At 36.8% G+C, this 23,087-nt stretch overlaps 1 protein-coding gene across 1 annotated transcript in view; it reads right to left on the reverse strand.

Moving 5' to 3' along the window:
• The window catches only part of LOC102997936 (zona pellucida sperm-binding protein 3 receptor-like), a 59,961-nt gene extending 37,621 nt beyond the window's left edge, over window positions 1-22,340 (reverse strand). The window contains exons 1-4 of the mRNA XM_028163845.2: window positions 22,259-22,340; window positions 16,085-16,251; window positions 14,959-15,138; window positions 14,304-14,403 (exon numbers count right to left, since the gene is read on the reverse strand). Of these exons, the coding sequence (XP_028019646.2) occupies window positions 14,304-14,403; window positions 14,959-15,138; window positions 16,085-16,229 (425 nt within the window). The 5' untranslated portion in view covers window positions 16,230-16,251; window positions 22,259-22,340. The remainder of the gene's footprint in view (window positions 1-14,303; window positions 14,404-14,958; window positions 15,139-16,084; window positions 16,252-22,258) is intronic.
• Window positions 22,341-23,087: the final 747 nt, after the last annotated feature.

Here is a 23,087-nt window from a genome sequence, read left to right on the forward strand (position 1 = left end):
TTAAATCTCCACAATCAACTTGATGTACCCTGCACTTCTGGAATACCTGAATAGACAACGAATCATCCCAAAATTGAGGCGGTGGACTTTGGAAGCAACTGTAGACTTGGGGTTTGCTTTCTGCATCTAATTTGGTTTTGGTTTTATGTTTATCTTAGTTTAGTATTTAGAGTTTATTATCATTGGTAGATTTGTTTATTGATTTGGTTGCTCTCTTCCTTTTTTTTTAATATATAGATACAGTTTTTTTTCCTTTTTCTTTTTGTGAGTGTGCATGTGTATGCTTCTTTGTATGATTTTGTCTGATTTACCATTTGTCCTAGGGTTCTGTCTGTCCTTTTTTTTTTTTTTTTTTTTTTTTTTACAGTTTTTAGTGCATGTTATCATTGATGGATTTGTTTTTTGGTTTGGTTGCTCTCTTCTTTCTTTCTTTCTTTTCTTTTTCTTTCTTTTTACTTTTTACTTTTTTTATTTTTAATAATTATTTTTTATTTTAATAACTTTATTTTCTTTTTCTTTCTTTTTTCTCCCTTTTCTTCTCAGCCGTGTGAATGACAGGGTCTTGGTGCTCTGGCCAGGTGTCCGGCCTGTGCCTCTGAGGTGGGAGAGCCGAGTTCAGGACATTGGTCCACCAGAGACCTCCTGGCCCCAGGTAATATCAAACAGCAAAAGCTCTCCCAGAGATCTCCATCTCAAAGCTAAGACGCAGCTCCATTCAATGACCAGCAAGCTACAGTACTAGACACCCTCTGCCAAACAACTAGCAAGACAGGAACACAACCCCACCCATTAGCACAGAAGCTGCCTAAAATCATAATAAGGTCACAGACACCCCAAATCACACCAAGGGACGTGGTCCTGCACACCAGAAAGACAATAACCAGCCTCATCGACCAGAACACAGGCACCAGTCCCCTCCACCAGGAAGCCTACATAACCCACTGAACCAACCTTACCAATGGGAGCAGACACCAAAAACAACAGGAATTACGAACCTGCAGCATGCGAAAAGGAGACCCCAAACACAGTAAGGTAAGCAAAATGAGAAGACAGAGAAACACACAACACATGAAGGAGCAAGGTAAAAACCTACCAGACCAATAAAGGAAGAGGAAATAGGCAGTCTACCTGAAAAAGAATTCAGAGTAATGATAGTAAAGATGATCCAAAATCTTGGAAACACAATGGAGAAAGTACAAGAAACGTTTAACAAAGACGTAGAAGAACTAAAAAGCAAACAAACAATGATGAACAACACAATAAATGAAATTTAAAATTCTCTAGAAGGAATCAATAGCAGAATAACTGAGACAGAAGAACGGATAAGTGACCTGGAAGATAAAAGAGTGGAAATAACTACCACAGAGCAGAATAAAGAAAAAAGAATTGAAAGAAATGAGAACAGCCTCAGAGACTTCTGGGACAACATTAAAAACACCAACATTCGAATTATAGGGGATCCAGAAGAAGAAGAGGAAAATAAGGAGACTGAGAAAATATTTGAAGAGATTATAGTTGAAAATTTCCCTAATATGGGAAAGGAAATAGTCAATCAAGTTTAGGAAGTGTAGAGAGTCCCATACAGGATAAATCGAAGGAGAAACATGCCAAGACACATAGTAATCAAACTATAAAAAAATTAAATACAAAGAAAAAATATTAAAAGCAGCAAGAGAAAAACAACAAATGACATGGAAGGGAATCCCCATAAGGTTAACAACTGATCTTTCATCAGAAACTCTGCAAGCCAGAAGGGAGTGGCAGGACATATTTAAAGTGATGAAAGGGAAAACCTACAACCAGGATTACTCTACCCAGCAAGGATCTCATTCAGATTTGACAGAAAAATTAAAACCTTTACAAACAAGCAAAAGCTAAGAGAATCCAGTACCATCAAACCAGCTTTACAACAAATGCTAAAGGAACTTCTCTAGGCAGGAAACACAAGAGAAGGAAAAGACCTACGATAACAAACCCAAAATAATTAAGAAAATGGTAATGGGAACATACATATCGATTATCACCTTAAATGTAAGTGGATTAAATGCTCCAACCAAAAGATGAAGAAACAAGATAAAACCCCAGAAAAATAACTAAATGAAATGGAGATAGGCAATCTTCCAGAAAAAGAATTCAGAATAATGATAGTGAAGATGATCCAGGACCTCAGAAAAAGAATGGAGGCAAAGACTGAGAAGATGTAAGAAATGTTTAACAAAGATCTAGAAGAATTAATGAACAAACAAACAGAGATGAACTATACAATAACTGAAATGAAAAATACACTAGAAGGAATCAATAGGAGAATAACTGAGGCAGAAGAACAGATAAGTGACCTGGAAGACAGAATGGTGGAATTCACTGCTGTGGAACAGAATAAAGAAGAAAGAATGAAAAGAAATGAAGACAACCTAAGCGACCTCTGGGACAACATTAAACACAACAACATTCGCATTATAGGGGGCCCAGAAGGAGAAGAGAGAGAGAAAGGACCTGAGAAAATATTTGAAAAGATTAGAGTCGAAAACTTCCCTAACATGGGAAAGGAAATAGCCAACCAAGTCAAGGAAGCGCAGAGAGTCCCATACAGGATAAACCCAAGGAGAAACATGCTGAGACACATAGTAATCAAATTGGCAAAAATTAAAGACAAAGAAAAATTATTGAAAGCAGCAAGGGAAAAACGACAAGTAACAGACAAGGGAACTCCCATAAGGTTAACAGCTGATCTCTCAGCAGAAACTCTACAAGCCAGAAGGGAGTGGCACAATATATTTAACGTGATGAAAGGGAAGAACCTACAACCAAGATTACTCTACCCAGCAAGGATCTCATTCAGATTTGACAGAGAAATCAAAAGCTTTACAGACAAGCAAAAGCTAAGAGAATTCAGCACCACCAAACCACATCTACAACAAATGCTAAAGGAACTTCTCTAAGTGGGAAACACAAGAGAAGAAAAGGACCTACAAAAACAAACCCAAAACAATTAAGAAAATGGTAATAGGAACATACATATCAACAATTACCTTAAACGTGAATGGATTAACCTGTGTTAACCTGTCCAACCAAAACACAGCTTTGCTGAATGGATACAAAAGCAAGACCCATATATATGCTGTCTACAAGAGACCCACTTCAGACCTAGGGACACATACAGACTGAAAGTGAGGGGATGGAAAAAGATATTCCATGCAAATGGAAATTAAAGAAAGTTGGAGTAGCAATACTCATATCAGATAAAATAGACTTTAAAATAAAGAATGTTAAAAGAGACAAGGAAGGACACTAAGTAATGATCAAGGGATCAATCCAAGAAGAAGATATAACAATTATAAATATATATGCACCCAACATAGGAGCACCTCAATACATAAGGCAACTGCTAACAGCGGTAAAAGAGAAAATCGACAGTGACACAATACTAGTGGGGGAGGTTAACACCTCACTTACACCAATGGAAATATCATCCAAACAGAAAATTAATAAGGACACACAAGCTTTATCTGACACAAAATACAAGATAGACTTAATCGATATTTATGGGACATTCCATCCCAAAATAGCAGATTACACTTTCTTCTCAAGGGGTCAGGAAACATTCTCCAGGATAGATCACATGTTGCATCACAAATCAAGCCTCAGTAATTTTAACATAACTGAAATCATATCAAGCATCTTTTCTGACCACAAGGCTATGAGAATAGAAATCAATTACAGGGAAAAAAACGTAAAAAACACAAACATATGGAGACTTAACAATACGTTACTAAATAACCAAGAGATCATTGAAGAACTCAAAGAGGAAATCAAAAAACACCTAGAGACAAATGACAATGAACCACGATGATCCAAAACTTATGGGATGCAGCAAAAGCAGTTCTAAGAGGGAAGCTTATAACTATACAAGCCTACCACAAGAAACAAGAAAAATCTCAAATAAACAATCTAACGTTACACCTAAAGGAACTAGAGAAAAAAGAACAAACAAAACCCAAAGTTAGCAGAAGTAAAGAAATCATCAAGATCAGAGCAGAAACAAATGAAATAGAAAGAAAGAAAACAATAGCAAAGATCAATAAAACTAAAAGCTGGTTCTTTGAGAAGATAAACAAAATTTATAAACCATTAGTCAGACTTATCAAAAAAAAGAGGGAGAGGACTCAAATCAGTAAAATTAGAAATGAAAAAGGAGAAGTTACAGCAGACACCACAGAAATACGAAGCATGCTAAGAGACTACTACAAGCAAATCTATGCCAATAAAATGGACAACCTGGAAGAAATGGACAAAATCTTAGAAAGTTATAACCTTCCAAGACTGACCAGGAAGAAAGAGAAAATATGAACAGACCAATCACAAGCACTGAAATTGAAACTGTGATTAAAAATTTTCCAACAAACTAAAGTCCAGGACCAGATGGCATCACAGGTGAATTCTATCTAACGTTTAGAGAAGGGCTAACACCCATCCTTCTCAAATCCTTCCAAAAAATTGCAGAGGAAGGAACACTCCCAAACTCATTCTATGAGGCCACCATCAGCTTGAAACCAAAACCAGACAAAGATACTACAAAAAAGAAAATTACAGACCAATATCACTGATGAATATAGATGCAAAAATCCTCAACAAAATACTAGCAAACAGAATCCAACAACACATTAAAAGGATCATACACCACGATCAAGTGGAATTTATCCCAGAGATGCAAGGATTCTTCAATATATGCAAATCAATCAATGTGATACCCCATGTTAACAAACTGATAAAGAAAAACCACATGATCATCGCAATAGACGCAGAAAAAGCTTTTGACAAAATTCAACACCAATTTATGATAAAAACTCTCCAGAAAGTGTGCATAGAGGGAACCTACTTCAACATAATAAAGGCCATATATGACAAACCCAAAGCAAACATCATTCTCAATGGTGAAAAACTGAAAGCATTTCCTCTAAGATCAGGAACAAGACAAGGATGTCCACTCTCACCACTATTATTCAACATAGTTTTGGAAGTCCTAGCCACGGCAATCAGAGAAGAAAAAGAAATAAAAGGAATACAAATTGGAAAAGAAGTAGAACGGTCACTGTTTGCAGATGACATGATACTATACATAGAGAATCCTAAAGATGCCACCAGAAAACTACTAGAGCTAATCAATGAGTGTGGTAAAGTTGCAGGATACAAAATTAATGCACAGAAATCTCTTGCATTCCTCTACATTAATGATGAAAAATCTGAAAGAGAACTTAGGGACACTCTCCCATTTACCATTGCAACAAAAAGAATAAAATACCTAGGAATAAAACTACCTAGAGATACAAAAGACCTGTATGCAGAAAACTATAAGACACTGATGAAAGATATTAAAGATGATACCAACAGATGGAGAGATATTCCATGTTCTTGGGTTGGAAGAATTAATATTGTGAAAATGACTATATTACCCAAAACAATCTGCAGATTCAATGCAATCCCTATCAAATTACCAATGGCATTTTTTACAGAACTAGAACAAAAAATATTAAAATTTGTATGGAGACAGAAAAGACCCTGAATAGCCAATGCAGTCTTCAGGGAAAAAAATGGAGCTGGAGGAATCAGACTTCCTGACTTCAGACTATACTACAAAGCTACAGTAATCAAGACAATATAGTACTGCTACAAAAACAGAAATATTGATCAATGGAACAGGATAGAAATCCCGGAGATAAACCCACGCACCTATGGTCAACTAATCTATGACAAAGGAGGCAAGGATATACAATACAGTGGAGAAAAGACAGTCTCTTCAATAAGTGGTGCTGGGAAAACTGGACAGTTACATGTAAAAGAATGAAATTAGAACACTCCTTAACACCATACACAAAAATAAACTCAGAGACCTAAATGTAAGAGCAGCCACTATAAAACACTTAGAGGAAAACAGAGGCAGAACATTCTATGACATAAATCACAGCAAGATCCTTTTTGACCCATCTCCTAGAGAAATGGAAATAAAAACAAAAATAAACAAATGGGACCTAATGAACTTTAAAAGCTTTTGCACAACAAAGGAAAACATAAACAAGATGAAAAGACAACCCTCAGAATGGGAGAAAATATTTGCAAATGAATCATCGGACAAAGGATTAATCTCCAAAATATATAAACTGCTCATGCAGCTCAATATTAAAGAAACAAAGAACCCAATCCAAAAATGGGCAGAAGACCTAAATAGACATTTCTCTAAAGAAGACACACACATGGCCAAGAAGCACGTGAAAAGCTGCTCAACATCACTAATAATGAGAGAAATGCAGATCAAAACTACAATGAGGTATCACCTCACACCAGTTAGAATCGGCATCATCAGAAAATCTACAAACAACAAATGCTGGAGAGGGGGTGTAAAAAAGGGACCCCTCTTGCACAGTTGGTGGGAATGTAAATTGATACAGCCACTATGGAGAACATTATGGAGGTTCCTTAAAGAACTAAAAATAGAATTACCATATAACCCAGCAATCTCACTACTGGGCATATACCCAGAGAAAACCATAATTCAAAAGCATACAAGCACCCCAATGTTCACTGCAGCATTATTTACAAAAGCCACGTCATGGAAGCAACCTAAATGCTCATTGACAGACAAATGGATAAAGAAGATGTGGTACATATATACAAAGGAATATTACACAGCCATAAAAAGGAATGAAATTGGGTCATTTGTAGAGATGTGGATGCATCTAGAGACTGTCATACATTGTGAAGTAAGTCAGAAAGAGAAAAACAAATATCATATATTAATGCATACGTGTGGAACCTAGAAAATGGTACAGATGAACCAGTTTGCAGAGCAGAAATTGAGACACAGAAGTAGAGAAAAAACATACAGACACCAAGCGGGGAAAGCAGTGGGGGGTGGGGGTTGTGATGTGATAGAAAAAAAAAAAGAAAAACACAAAAGAAATGAAGGAAACAATAGCAAAGATCAATAAAAGTGAAATCTGGTTCTTTGAGAAGATAAACAAAACTAATAAACCATTAGCCAGACTCATCAAGAAAAAAAGGGAGAAGACTCAAATCAATAGAATTAGAAATGAAAAAGGAGAAGTAACAACTGACAATACAGAAATAAAAAGGATCATGTAAGATTACTACAAGAAACTATACGCCAATAAAATAGACAACCTGGAAGAAATTAGCAAATTCTGAGAAAAACACAACCTTCTGAGACTGAACAAGGCAGAAAGAGAAAACATAAACAGACCAGTCACAAGCACTGAAATTGAGACTGTGATTAAAAATCTTCCAACAAACAAAAGCCCAGGACCAGATGGCTTCTCAGGCGAATCCTATCAAACATTTAGAGAAGAGCTAACACCTATACTTCTCAAACTCTTCCAAAATATAGCAGAGGGGGGAACAATCTCAAACTCATTCTATGAGACCACCATCACCCTGATACCAAAACCAGACAAAGATGTCACAAAGAAAGAAAACTATAGGCCAATATCACTGATGAACATAGATGTAAAAATCCTCAACAAAATACTAGCAAACAGAATCCAGCAGCACACTAAAAGGATCATACACCATGATCAAGTGGGGTTTATCCCAGGAATGCAAGGATTCTTCGATATATGCAAATCAATCAATGTGATAAGCCATATTAACAAATTGAAGGAGAAAAACCATAGGATCATCTCAGTAGATGCAGAAAAATCTTTCAACAAAATTCAACACCCATTTATTATAAAATCCTCCAGAAAGTAGACATAGAGGGAACTTACCTCAACATAATAAAGGCCATATATGACAAATCCACAGCCAGCATCGTTCTCAATGGTGAAAAGCTGAAACCATTTCCACTAAGATCAGGAACAAGACAAGGTTGTCCACTCTCACCACTATTATTCAACACAGTTTTGGAGGTTTTAGCCATAACAATCAGAGAAGAAAAAGAAATAAAAGGAATCCAAATCGGAAAACAAGAAGTAAAGCTGTAACTCTTTGCAGACGACATGATACTATACATAGAAAATCCTAAAGATGATACCAGAAAACTACTAGAGCTAATTAATGAATCTGGTGAAGTAGCAGGATACAAAATTAATGCACAGAAATCTCTTGCATTCCTCTACACTAATGATGAAAAATCTGAAAGAGAAATTAAGAAAACACTCCCATTTACCATTGCAACAAAAAGAATAAAATACCTAGTAATAAACCTATCTAAGGATACAAAAGACCTGTATGCAGAAAACTATAAGACACTGATGAAAGAAATTAAAGGTGATACAAACAGATGGAGAGATATACGATGTTCTTGGATTGGTAGAATCAACACTGTGAAAATGACTCTACTACCCAAAGCAATCTACAGATTCAGTGCAATTCCTATCAAACTACCATTGGCATTTTTCACAGAACTAGAACAAAAAATTTCACAATTTTTATGGAAACACAATAGACCCTGAATAAGCAAAGCAATCTTGAGAAAGAAAAACGGAGCTGGAGGAATCAGGCTCCCAGACTTCAGACTATACTACAAAGATACAGTATTCAAGACAGTATGGTACTGGCACAGAAACAGAAATATAGATCAATGGAACAGGATAGAAAGCCCAGAGATAAACCCACGCACATATGGTCACCTTATTTTTGATAAAGGAGGTAAGAATATACAATGGAGAAAAGACAACCTCTTCAATAAGTGGTGTTGGGAAAACTGGACAGCTACATATAAAAGAAAGAAATTAGAACACTCCCTAACACCATACAAAAAATAAACTCAAAATGGATTAAAGACCTAAATATAAGGCCAGACACTATAAAACTCTTAGAGGAAAACATAGGCAGAACACTCTACGACATAAATCACAGCAAGATCCTTTTTGACCTACCTCCTAGAGAAATGGAAAAAAAACAAAAATAAACAAATGGGACCTAATGAAACTTAAAAGCTTTTGCACAGCAAAGGAAACCATAAACAAGACAAAAAGATGACTCTCAGAATGGGAGAAAATATTTGCAAATGAAACAACTGACAAAGGATTAATCTCCAAACTATACAAGCAGCACATGCAGCTCTATATCAAAAAAACAAAAAACCCAATCCAAAAATGAGCAGAAGACCTACATAGACTTTTCTCCAAAGAAGATATACAGATTGCCAACAAACACATGAAAGGATGCTCAACATCACTAATCATTAGATAAATGCCAATCAAAACTACAATGAGATATCACCTCCCACCAGTCAGAAGGGCCATCATCAAAAAATCTATAAACAATAAATGCTGGAGAGGGTTTGGAGAAAAGGGAACCCTCTTACACTGTTGGTGGAATGTAAATTGATACAGCCACTATGGAGAACAGTATGGAGGTTCCTTAAAAAACCAAAAATAGAACTACCATGGACCCAGCAATCCCACTACTGGGCATATACCCTGAGAAAACCATAGTTCAAAAAGAGTCATGTACTGCAATGTTCATTGAAGCACTATTTACAATAGCCAGGACATGGAAGCAACCTAAGTGTCCATCAACAGATGAATGGATAAAGAAGATGTTGTACATATATACAATGGAATATCACTCAGCCATAAAAAAAAATGAATTTGAGTTATTTGCAGTGAGGTGGATGGACCTAGAGACTGTCATACAGAGTGAAGTAACTCTGAAAGAGAGAAACAAATACTGTATGCTAATATATATATATGGAAACTAAAAAAAAAAAAAAAAAAAGGTTCTGAAAAACCTAGGGGCAGGACAGGAATAAAGATGCAGACATAGAGAATGGACTTGAGGACACGGGGAGTGGGAAGTATAAGCCTGGACGAAGTGGGAGAGTAGCATTGACATATATACACTACCAGATGTAAAATAGATAGCTAGTGGGAAGCAGCTGCATAGCACAGGGAGATCAGCTCGGTGCTTTGTGTCCCCCTCGAGTGGTGGGATAGGGAGGGTGGGAGGCAGATGCAAGAGAGAGGAGATATGGGGATATATGTACATGTATAGCTGATTCGCTTTGTTATAAAGCAGAAACTAACACACTGTTGTAAAGCAATTATACTTCAATAAAAATGTTAAAAAAAAATCCAAAACCTTTCATGATAAAACTTCTCAGTAGACTAAGAATAGAGGAACACTTCTCAACTTGATAAAGAACATCTACAAAAAGCCTATAGCTAACATAGTTAATGATGAAAGACTGAAGCTTCCCTCAAAGATCGGGAATAAGGCATGGATGTTCACAGTCACCACCACTGTTCAACATAGAATTAGAAGTTCTAGCTAGCACAATAAGGAAAGAAAAAGAAATAAAAGGCATACACATTGTAAATGGGGAAAAAACTGCTTCCATTTGCAGAGGACATTAGTGTTTTAGTAGAAGATCACAAGCAACCTACAGAAATGAAATAAAACAAACAAAAAAAAAACCTTTTAGAACTAGTTTAGTGGGTTCAGTATGACAGCAGGACAATGATCAACACACAGGACCAATCACATTACTACATACTAAGAACAGACATGTGGTAATCAAAATTTAAAAGTCAATGCCATTTAAAATTGCTCCAAAGAAAATGATATGAGTATAATAAATATGTACATAAAGTGTATGCTGAAAATTATAAAATTTTGATGAAAGAAATCAAAGAAGACCTAAGTAAATGGAAAGGAGTACTGTGTTCATGAATTGGGAGACTAAACATTTTAATGATGCCAAATTCTATAGAGAATGCAAATCTTACCAAAATCCTAGCAAAGTTTTGTGGACATAAAGAAATTTATTCTAAAACTTATATGGAAATATACAGGACCTAGAATACCTAAAACAATTTTGAAAAGCAAAAAGGGAGTGGAAGGAATCACTCTACCCAACACTGACTTCCTATATATCTCTAGTAATTAAGACAGCACAGTATTGGCAGAAAAATAGACACAATGGAACAAAATGAAAACCCAGAAACAGACCCACACAAGCACACAGTCCCAAGGACTAAGTGATGAATTCTTAGGCTTAATACCCAATAATTCATAAAAGAAAAATTGAAAAGTTGTACCTCATCAAAATTAAAAACCTTAACTCTGTGAAAGACTCTGTGAAAAGGATGAAAAAACAGGCTACAAACAAACACATGAAAGAATGTTCAACATCATTAATCATTAGAGAAGTGCAAATCAAAACTACCGTGAGATATCATCTCACACCAGTCAGAAGGGCCATCATCAAAAAATCTACAAACAATAAATGCTGGAGAGGGTGTGGAGAAAAGGGAACCCTCTTGCACTGTTGGTGGGAATGTAAATTGATACAGTCACTCTGGAGAATAGTATGGAGGTTCCTTAAAAAACTAAAAATAGAACTACCATAGGACCCAGCAATGTCACTACTGGGCATATACCCTGAGAAAACCATAATTCAAAAATAGTCATGTACCAAAATGTTCATTGCAGCTCTATTTACAATAGCCAGGACATGGAAGCAACCTAAGTGTCCATCGACAGATGAATGGATAAAGAAGATGTGGCACATATATACAATGGACTATTACTCAGCCATAAAAAGAAACGAAACTGAGTTATTTGTAGTGACGTGGATGGACCTAGAGACTGTCATACAGAGTGAAGTAAGTCAGAAAGAAAAAAACAAATACCGTATGCTAACACATATATATGGAATCTAAGAAAAAAGAAAAAAAAAAGGTCATGAAGAGCCTAGGGGCAAGACGGGAATAAAGGCACAGACCTACTAGAGAATGGACTTGAGGATATGGGGAGGGGGAAGGGTAAGCTGTGACAAAGTGAGAGAGTGGTATGGACATATATACACTACCAAACGTAAAATAGATAGCTAGTGGGAAGCAGCCGCATAGCACAGGGAGATCAGCTCGGTGGTTTGTAACCACCTAGAGGGGTAGGATAAGGAGGGTGGGAGGGAGGGAGACGCAAGAGGGAAGAGATATGGAATATATGTATATGTATAACTGATTCACTTTGTTATAAAGCAGAAACTAACACACCATTGTAAAGCAATTATACTCCAATAAAGATGTTAAAAAAAAAAGAAAGAAAGGAAAAAACAGGCTACAGACTGGAGGAAAACACCGGTAAGCCACATATCCAACAAAGGACGAGTATCTGGAATATGCAAAAAAAAACCTCTCGAAACTCAGCAGTATAAAGCCAAATAATCCAATTAGAAAATGGGCAATATATGTGAACAGGTATATCACTGAAGAGGATACAAATGGCAAATAAGCACATAAAAAGATGTTCAACATCATTGGCTATTACAGAAATCCAAATGAAAACGACAATGAGATATTACTACACACCTATCAGGATGGCTAAAATAAATGGCAACACCAAATGCTGGTGTGGATGTTATGGATCAGTCTTACATTGCTGATGGGAACATAAGATGATTCAACCTCTCTGGAAAACAGGCAGTTTCTTAAAAAACTAAACGTGTAACTACTATGTGACCTACCTAGGCATTTATCCCAGAAAAATAAAAATGAAGACTTAAGTTCACACACACACACACACACACACACACACACACACACACACACACACACAAACCTGTATGTAAATGTTTATAGCGTCTTTATTCCTAAGGGTCAAAAATGAAACAACCCAAGTATACTTCAACACCTGAATGGCTAAACAAATTTCATTCCATGGAATATTATCTCAGCAATAAAGTGGAACAAAGTATCCAAGCATAACAACTTGGATGAATTTCAAGAGAATTATGTTGAGTGATGGGTCAGCCTCAAAAGGTGACATGCTATGTGATTCTATTTATATAACATTTTCGAAATAACAAAATTATAGAAATGGAGAATGGATTAGTGGTTGCCAGAGGTTAGGGAAAGGGGAGGGAGGGAGTTGTCTATATAAGGATAACACAAGGATTCTCGTAATGGAACTGTTCTGAATCTTGACCACGGTAATGGTCACACATATCTACACACATGATAAAACTGCATAGCATTCAACACACAGAGAAATGAAATCTGAATAAGGTGAATGGATTATATCAATGTTGATTTCTTGATTGTGATATTGTACTACAGTCATGAAAGATGTTACCATTGGGGCAAACTGGAAAAAAATGGTATATAGAATCTTTCTTTACTATTTCTTATAGCTGCATATCAATCTACACACCTCAAATTAATAAGTTTTTAAAAATTACAGGGAAGTTTTATTTTCCCATCTAAATAGGCAAAAATTCAAAAGTTTGATAAAATACTCAATTGTAGAGGTGGTGGAGAAATAGACATTTGTTTACATTACAAAATTGTACAAAGTCTATGAGGAGAAATTTGGCAATATTGATCAATATTTTAAAGTATCTTCTCTGTGATCCAGCCACCCTACCTCTGGGAATTTATCCTACAGACCTAACTGCATGCATGTAAAATAACATGTACAGAAAATTAGGCATCAGGACATTGTGTGTAACAGCACAAGAGTGGAAACTCACAAAAGTCTATCAGTAGGAACCATTAAATAGACTATGATAAACTATGATATATGCATTGGAAAACTATATAGCTGTAAACATACATACACAAAATGAGGAAACAGTACATGAATATCAAAGACCTCCAGTACATATTTATCTCAGTCTGAGCTGCTATGACAGAATATCATAGACTGGTTGCTTAAACAACAGAAATCTATTTCTCACAGTTCTGGAACTTGGAGATCAATGTACCAGCATGGTCAGGTTCTGATAAGAGCGCTCGTCCTGGTTTGTAAATGGCAGTCATCTTGCTGGGTCCTCACATGGTGGAAACAAAGAGAAAGGAAACTAGCTCTGTGTTTCTTCTTATACTGGCACTAATCCCATGATGTGGGCTCCACTCCCATGACTTAATTAACTTCCAAAGACCTTATCTCCAAATACCATCACACTGGGGATTAGGGTTCAACATATAAATTTGGGGAGGATACAAACATTCAATCCACAGCAATATTGTTAAGTGAACAAAATAAAAGCAAGGCTCAAACTAACATAGGCAGTCTGCTGTCTTCTGTGTTGATAAAGGAGACAAAATATTAATAAAAATATGTGTACTCACTTGTATTTACATATGTAAACACAAAAAGAAGAATCAGAAACTAACATCACTTCCTGTCAGAGGGCAGAGAGGAATGAGATGGAGTGGAAGTGAAAGTTCTGGATGTATACCTTTTTACAACATTTTATTTTTGAAACATGAGAATACTTTACCTACTTATAAAAACTAATTGAAAAGAAAAGTATTGCTTCTGGATTGCCTTATACTTACCCCTCTGAGCAGCTGAATTCTATAGTTGAACCAAAAAGAAAATCTGTCTTAACTTCCACTTTCCCATTGGGTAAGTCTTCTAGGTTTCCGCATCGTTTCTCTAGGAGGAAAATGAAAATAATGACTAATGATTACAATTACTGACAAAACTAGGGGGGGGGAAACCTGATTAGCTTTAACTTCTGCTTCCACATAAAGCCAGAAAATTTTTTCAATGCTTATTTTTGATCCTGACTTATTGAATTTTTTATTTTGAGGAAAAGTAAGTGTAAACATTCATACCATTTTTTGAGTACATTTTAAAAAGAAGAAAAAAAATGTGCTCAGATTTGCTTGCTCGATTAGATCAGTGTGATAATAAAGGATGTGTTATATGGACCAGTTATCCACACAAATGTATGTTCTCAAAAATATATGCCCTTTGTCACAGGGAAACAGAAGGAAAAAAGGGAAATAGATTCTATATCTTTACTGTTAGAAAAATATCTCAGTGTATATTCCAAACTGACTTTCTCCATATACTGTAGGTAATGTTAATTTTGAAGACTACGTTGATCAAAGACTTTCATTTGAATTAAAGAATTTATTAAGTTCCTAAGATAACTTTCCCAAATAAAACAAAAGTACAGGTGAGAAAACAAATGTTGATACTTACTAGCACAAAAAGCACTATAGTCCCATGAGCCTCTATCATTACAAGTAACTGAACTTGAACTGATTTTACTATAGCCAAGATGGCAGGTGTATCTCAGTGTAGTTCCAGTTTTGAAGTCTGTGTCATACAACTTCTTTATCGGAGAAGCAAACGGTAAATAAGGTGGAGGACCACAATTGCCTGGATACCAAAATGACGAGGAGAATCAAGTTATAGCTTGGGACACAGCATCTCAGTTATTCAGTAGTAGGACATTTAGAACAAAGATCATGCTTTTCTCCTTCATCATGACTCCTATTATCCCACTGTTCAATGAACACAGTGAACAATCCATAATCCATGTTTGTTACTTGATGGAGATGACAATAATAATGGAAAAAAGCAGAAAAATTCATCCATCCTCTCCTGTATATGTGATAATTTGTCAGAAAATGGATGAACAGACCTGAATTTCATCATGCTATTAGATTCCCCAATCTACCTACTCAGAACATTGGCATCTATACCATGCCATATAATCCTGTCTTCTTGCCTGAGCAAAAATATATCTTTTATTAATAATAGCATTATATAAGATTAGTTGCCTCAGGAGTCAGGAAGGAGGAGGTATTTCCTTTATGTCCTTTTGGACCTTTTGGATTTTGAATAGACTGCTTATTTGAAAATCAGATGTTTTTCAAAAAACATCACAAGGTAGAGATTCATTAAGTCCTTAAAACGTAAAGTCTTAATTCTACTTCCCTGGGAATAATTAAATAAAGGGGCAGGAACCCCAACACAATTACACCCATCCCACTACTTTCTGAAGAACCACACAGGCAATGAAAGCTCTTCATGGTCAGGTGGCAGATAATATGTGTTTATTCCAAGTCACGATTTGCTTTGAGGTTAGATTGTTTGAAGAGTTCCTGGAGAGAAAGTTCTAAAAGGGAGTATCAAAAGGGACCATAAGTAAACCCTTTGTGGGGGGGGGGGGAGGGGGTTATAGCAAATTTCCCTAAATTTCAGGTGGTCAAATACACTCTACAATATTAAAGATGGGTATCTATTAGTCATCTCTTATGTAGGATGTGTTGATGAACGCAGTTGTATAGTGACAATCTGACCTTGTCTTCCCATTACTCACCAAGAACAGTTGCCAACAGAGCAGCGACCAAGGTCATTTGGAACAGAGTTGGATCAGAGACTCTCCACGGCCCAGAGGAGGACCTGGCTCTCATTTTCCCTTTTGTATCAAGGGCCCCATGTGGAACTCTTGGAGGACACATCATCTGATGTTTCCTCAATATTTCTCTGTTGAAAGAACTCATCTTAACAAATAGTTATTGAATTCCCACTTGTCATAATCACTAGAAAAAAACATGGAACCATCCTTTCAAGGAGATTATAACTGAATGTACAAGAAGAGACATTAAGCACAAATATTTGCAATAAAAGATAGCATATATTATCTGCTTCAGGGGCATAATCAGGAGGCCAGTTATTTCCAGGTAGAGAGAAGGGAGTGGGCTTTATGGAGGTGGCTGTATCTGAGGTAGCAGATGTTGCTATGAAATTTGGAGCATTGGATGCAAGACATTTTATGCCAGAAGTGAAAACTGAGAAAGATACAGCAGTGAGGTATAGAAGGTAAAGGTTATTTCTGGGCAACAGTACTTAGTATTTCAATTTGTTTGGCAGGTAAGGAATGTGTGATAGGGAAAAAATAGTGAAAGATAGAAGGACTGATTAGAACTGAGATTTACTGAGTTTTCAGTGCCAAGATCAGGAGTTTGGACCTAGGAAATGGACAGCCACTGATTTTTTTTTTTTTTTTGAGTGACATGTTTGCTGTGGTTTTGAGGGATCACTGTGACAGAGTTGGACAAGATAGACTGAAAGAGGCAGAGAGAAGAGACAGAAAGATTGATTTAGAAGATTATTGCAATTGACCAGGTGAGCCGACAGAGATGATCTGAACAAGCAAATGGCAGAAGAACTAGGGAAGTGGAAGCAAATGAAAGAAAAGCGAGAAATGATGAGACAGAGAAAAGGAGTTATATCTATCGATCTGTTATTTACCTACTTATATGTCTATTTATATCTATTTAAGTTTCTTATGGCAACTATCAACAAGAACAATAATCCATTGGGTCAATTCAAAATTTTCAAAGCATCAATTTTGCCACCAAAAAGAAAGAAAGAAAGAGAGAGAGAGAGAGGAAGAAAGGAAAGGAGAAAGGGAGGGAGGAAGGAAGGAAGGACGGAAGGAAGGAAGGAAGTGGGGGAGAGAGAGAAAAATTGCTGGTGTGTTTCTTGGTTCTGGTCATTCATTAACCAGAGATGCCTTTAATAGCTCTATTGGGTCATTTTTACCCCATAACTGGGAAAAACCTCACATACCCTTAGTTTACTTAAAAGATAGTCCTTATATCTAAAATGATATATGAAATTAACTTTCAGTAAAATACAGGGTTTCACTTTTTACTCTAAAACCTGACATAGATTGAGATGGTTTCATATTCACCCTTAATTATACTAACTGTCAGCAGATGCCCACTTAAGTCAAGGCAATTTTCTCACTATTTTTCCCAAAGCTGTCACCGTGCTCCTTGGCAGGGGGAAGCTTATGGTACCCCTCATACTGTATGCAGAAGCTTAACTCTTTGACTGAGTGAAGACTCAAGTCAGATTCTTAACTTTCTAAAACTTGTGATCATTCCACTCCTCCAACCCAATCTCCTGCTACCTGTATACTCACATAACCCTATGCCTCATCCTACATGCCCTATTCATGACTTCGGTTCTGCCAAAAATTCAATCAACATAATAGCAAATTTGTTTATAACAATTAATGTTGAATGTATATGGAATAAATCAGCCTGGTCTAAAAGTGTGAAGAAACAAAAATCTTCACACTGCCCCACTTCTCCAGCACAGGGTCACCATCTGTTTGCTTGGGATTGAGGGGGTCTTCCAGGATGTGAGGCTTTCAGTACTAAAACTGGGACAGTCGCAGGAAAAGTGGGGCCACTGACCACCTTCATCCAGTTCCCCATTCCATGCTCCTTAGAAGCCCTCTCTCTCTCTACCACCTACCTCTAAACCAGAGGGAGCTGTCTCAAAGACAAGTTGTACATGATGAAAACCAGACAACTCAAAGCTCACAGAAATTTTCAAAAGTATTAAAATCTTCCCAAGAAAAAAAAATTGTAAGTTGTCAGTAAGTCAGTAATTTGGTAGCTGTGGTAAATTGGTCATTTAGTGAAATTAACAAAAATCTTAAAATGCTAAAATATTGGCAAAAAAGTAAATGGCTTTAAAAAAAATGTTTAATGACACTTTAAAGTGAAAATGTCCCCTAAAGAGCTCTGTATTTGTACTTAAATTCATAAGAAAAATATATGCATTGAATTTATTAGGAAGAAAGCCTTTATAAATGCATTCATTAAAAACAATAGACTCAAGAACACTAACCCTCATGTGACACATTGGACAGTCTTAAAATAGTGCTAAAAAGTATATTCTCATGACTATCTTCAGTAAAAACATATTTGTATTCTTGAATATATTCTGAAATTTTCAAACACTTTCCTACTGTCTTACCCCCGTCCACATCTTCTGCTCTCTCACTCTTTCCCCCATCAAATCCCACTCATTTTCCAGACACATCTCAAAAACTAGTCCTATCCTCCATTCCAGCCTCCACATTCCAGTTACAATTTAGTGTTTAGAATTCTATTCCAATTCTGACTTGGATTACAGCTAAAGTCAAAAGTCTGTCTTTCCCCTAAACCATAAACTCCTTGAAGTGAGAGGGTAGGTTTTCACTCATCACTGCCTTGCACAGAAAAGGTGTTGAACAAATGTTTTATAAATTTAAATTCAAAAGTACACAGTGACAAAATATGTTTTAAAGGGAAAAATGTTTCATGTGCACTTCTATCCTTATATTGTGTGTGTGTGTGAGTGTGTGTGTGTGGTCAGATTGTATTTATCTTAAAGATAGGTACATCTTTATTTTAATAAGAAACTAATAGGTGATTTTATTGCAGGTTCCAAGATTCCCCTTCCCCACCTTTAACCTGAGTCTTTATATCACCAACCAGGTAATGGAGAACAATGACACAAGACCAGTAAAAGTAGAGTGAGAGAGAGGAGTAAAAAATGCTTCTCCTCTCTCCGCAATTCACAGCCAAGTTAGGTAATGACGGCAGATGGAAAGTGGTGAGGAAATGATTTCACTCCTTTTACCTCAAACTCACAAGGCCACAGCCAAAGTGCTATCCACAGAGGAAGACAGTGTATGGCTGGAACCCAGGCGTGAGCTCTGGAGTCAGACCCAGGCCATGTGGGTTTTCATCCTGGTTCCACCACAAAGGAACTATGTTCCCATGGCAAGATACTCAGCCCTCTAAGCCCCAATTTACTTTTTTATAAAGTAAGAATGATAACTAGAAAAATGGTACAGATGAACATATTTGCAGGGCAGGAATAGAGACGTAGACGTAGGGAACGGGTGTGTGGACACGGGGTGGGTGGTTGGATGAACTGGGAGATTGGGATTGACGTATGTGCACTGCCAGGTGTAAAGCAGATAGCTAGTGGGAACCTACTGTATAGTTCAGGGAGCTCAGCTTGGTGCTTTGTGGTGACCTAGGTGGATGGGATAGGGGGTGGGGTGGGAGGGAAGTCCAAGAGGGAGGGGATATATGTATACATATAGCTGATTCACTTTGTTGTACAGCAGAAACTAACACAACATTGTAAAGCAATTCTACCCCAATTAAAAAAAAAAAAAAAGAATGATAACTATACAATTCTCTCAGAATTGTTGAGAGAATTAAATAAGAATATTTTCTGTAAAGGACTTGGCATGGTGCCTGAAACATGGTAAGCATCAAGAAAAGAATGCTGGCAATTGTTCAATCCAGGGAAGAGAGGAATAGAATTGGAATTAACATGGGACTCACTCTGGTGGAAGGTGAACTCCTAGAAGACAAAAACATCATCACAATAATGATATAAAATTATAATGATGGGTGGCTGCAATTCCAAGGGTCTTTAACCCAGCCCCGGTGCAGAGGAAGGCATGCTGGACTTGGGCCAGAAGCCTTGGTCTGGCCTTCACTATGGCTCATGGTAATAGTGAAACCCAGTGCCACACCCAGAGCAGCAGTGCTGGCGCGCACAGGGGTCCATCCTGGGCTTCTTCTTCCCTCACCTTAACTGTCTTCCTGGGAGGAACTCATCAACCCCATGACTTTGACCATCATCCATGAATCACTCACAGACCTCTGGGCCCAATTGTCTCCTGTAGGTGCAAAAACTTACATACTCCATAAACTCAGTTGTTCATAAAAATCTTATTCTGCCCTCTTTCCTCCCACATGTAATTATTTTATAAAAGCTTTACTGAGAAATAATTCACAAACCATAAATTCATCCACTTCAAGTGTAAAATTCAGTGGCTTTTAGTATTATATATTCACAGAGTTGTGCAACCATAACCACCATCAAATTTTAGAATATTTTTATCACCCCAGAAAGAAATCCTACACCCATTTGCAGTCACTCCCCGTTTCTACCTCCCTCCCAGGCCCTGGCAACCACTAGCCTACTTTCTGTCTCTGTGGATCTGTCTGTTCTAGACTTTTCATATAAATAGAATCATACAGTATGTGGGGTTTTGTGACAGGCTTCCTAAACTTTGTATAATATTTTTAGGGTTCATCACTGTCACAGGACCAGTACTTCATTCCTTTTTATGACTGAATAATATTCTGTTGTATGACTATTCCACCTTTTGTTTACCCATCCTTTAGCTGATGGGCATTTGGGTTGTTTTCACTTTTGAGCTATTATGAGTAATTCCGCTATGAACATTCATGTACATTTTTTTGTGTGTGGACACTTGTTTTCATTTTTTGTTGAGTGTATACCTAGGAGCAGGATTGCTGGATCATATGGTAACTCTATGTTTAATATTTTGAGGAACTGCCAAATTGTTTTCCAAAGTGACTGCATCATTTGACATTCCCACCAGCAGTGAATGAGGGCTCCAGTTTCTCCGCATTCTCCCTCAACACTTGTAATTGTTTCTCTTTTTTCATTTAGCCATCCTAGTGAGTATGAAGTGGTACCTCATTGTGGGTTTTATTTACATTTCTCTAATGACTAATGATGCTGAACATCTTTTTATGTGCTTATTATTATATGGATATCTTCTTTAAAGAAATGTGTATTAAAATCATTTGCCCATTTTTAATTGGGTTAATTGCCTTTTTATTGCTGAGTTGTATGAGTTTCTTATATATTCTGGATACAAGTCACTTGTCACCCTGTGGGCTTTCTATTTATTCTTCATGGTATCCTTTGAAGCACAAAAGTTTTTAATTTAGATGAAGTCCAATTTATCTATTTTTTTTAATTTTGTTGCTTATTTATCTAAGAAATCATTGCCTAACCCGTCATGAAGATTTACACTTATGATTTCTTCTAAGTGTTTTATAGTTTTAGTTATTCCATTCAAGTCTGAGATCCATTTCGAGTTATTTTTTTTATGCTTCTGTTTATTCTAGTTACTTTACTTTCACTCTCCTTTTACTACCAGTTTAGGTCAGACAGGAGGCAACAAAGACAGAAGTGGTTGAAAGAATGAATTGGCAACCAAAATAGGACTATACCATGCTCAACCAAGGTAGAAGAGAATTTCAAGGCAGAAGAGAACAATGCCAATTGCAGAAAGTGAGGGAGAGAAAAGAGGTGAGGAAGACTATGGTTTCTTGCTTAAAAGACTGAATAGAGGATTACCAGTATCTCCTTGCTCTCAAAGATTGATAGCAGGTGGATGAAGTCTCCAAAGAGAAACCTAAAAACTTTGCTGAATGTAGACTCTGAAAACCAGATCTTCTGTGTCCCACTCTCTCACTGAACCACCCTTGCCCTTCCAGGAAACTTGAATTACTTCCTGCTTATTCTCCCAGATGTGAGAGATGGGCAGAAAACCAACCAACACACATATTTTAGAATCAATAAAAATAACACCTTACACTCCGGATTTACTTTACAATTTATTTCATTACCAGGCATTCTTATTCCTATGTCTATAATTAAATAATTGTCTTCAAAAATTTATAAGTACTTTTCAAGTCACACAAACCATTTTTTTCTACCACAAAATACAGGAATCCTGAAAGGATTTCTGATGAACAGATGCTTGAGTATATCTCTCTGCCTTATCCTTTGAAGACTTCACTCCTCAGAGACAAAACATCAGCCTTTCCCCCAAGGTAATCTGAGTGTTTAGTAAATTACTTACCTGTAGGTTTCTGAGCAAGGAACAGAAGACTCTGTAATTTTGCCTTGAGTTGTTTCTCTCAAGATGAGGAACCTTTGATCTCAGATATTCTTAGCCTTCTCTACAACAGAATTTATCATTACATCCTTGCCTTTCAAGCAAACGCTCAACGGAAAATCCTGAGTTCCAGCAATGTGATTGGTGGTTGGCTGGTCGGGTAAAAATAAGCGAGAATAGATAAGAAGTAACAGTTGATTGTTCCTGCAAATGATTAACTATAGAAAAAAAAGTGGCAGTGTATATTGAATTTCCTCCTTCCCCTTAGCCAGTACTCAAGTTGATAACGTCATAATAGTCCATTGTTCCCTTTGCTTACCCTTACCCATGAGGGACAATTGGAAGGATGGTTCAAATGACCTACCCAAAAAAGGACACAGGGTTCATTGGACAAAAATGTAAAGCTGGAGGCTAGGAAAGCTGGGTCTATGATTTCTTCCTGTCCTGGGGTCTGGATCTTATTTGCTGAAAAATATGAAAACATTGAAACCTCCCACTTCTAACTCAGAATGTGCCAAAGATGAAGAACTAGCTCTTATAATTGAGTTTAAAAAAACGCATAAATAATACCCATATTAAATCCAATCTCAGCAGCAGTGATTGAGATAGTAAATTTTAAGTGGGCCACAATTTTAGAGAGTAATAAAAAAGAAGTTTCTTAAATGTATGTCACTAGCTCACTCATACTTGGGTACCTCTGGACACAGGTTTTGTTTAGCAAGTAATATGATGGGATGCAAAAACTCAGGTGCAGTGAATGATGACAATTCCTAAGCCAAAGCTCTGGTTTCAG

This window comes from Balaenoptera acutorostrata, chromosome 1 (genome assembly GCF_949987535.1).
Source record: "Balaenoptera acutorostrata chromosome 1, mBalAcu1.1, whole genome shotgun sequence".
NCBI classification, from domain to species: Eukaryota; Metazoa; Chordata; class Mammalia; order Artiodactyla; family Balaenopteridae; genus Balaenoptera; species Balaenoptera acutorostrata.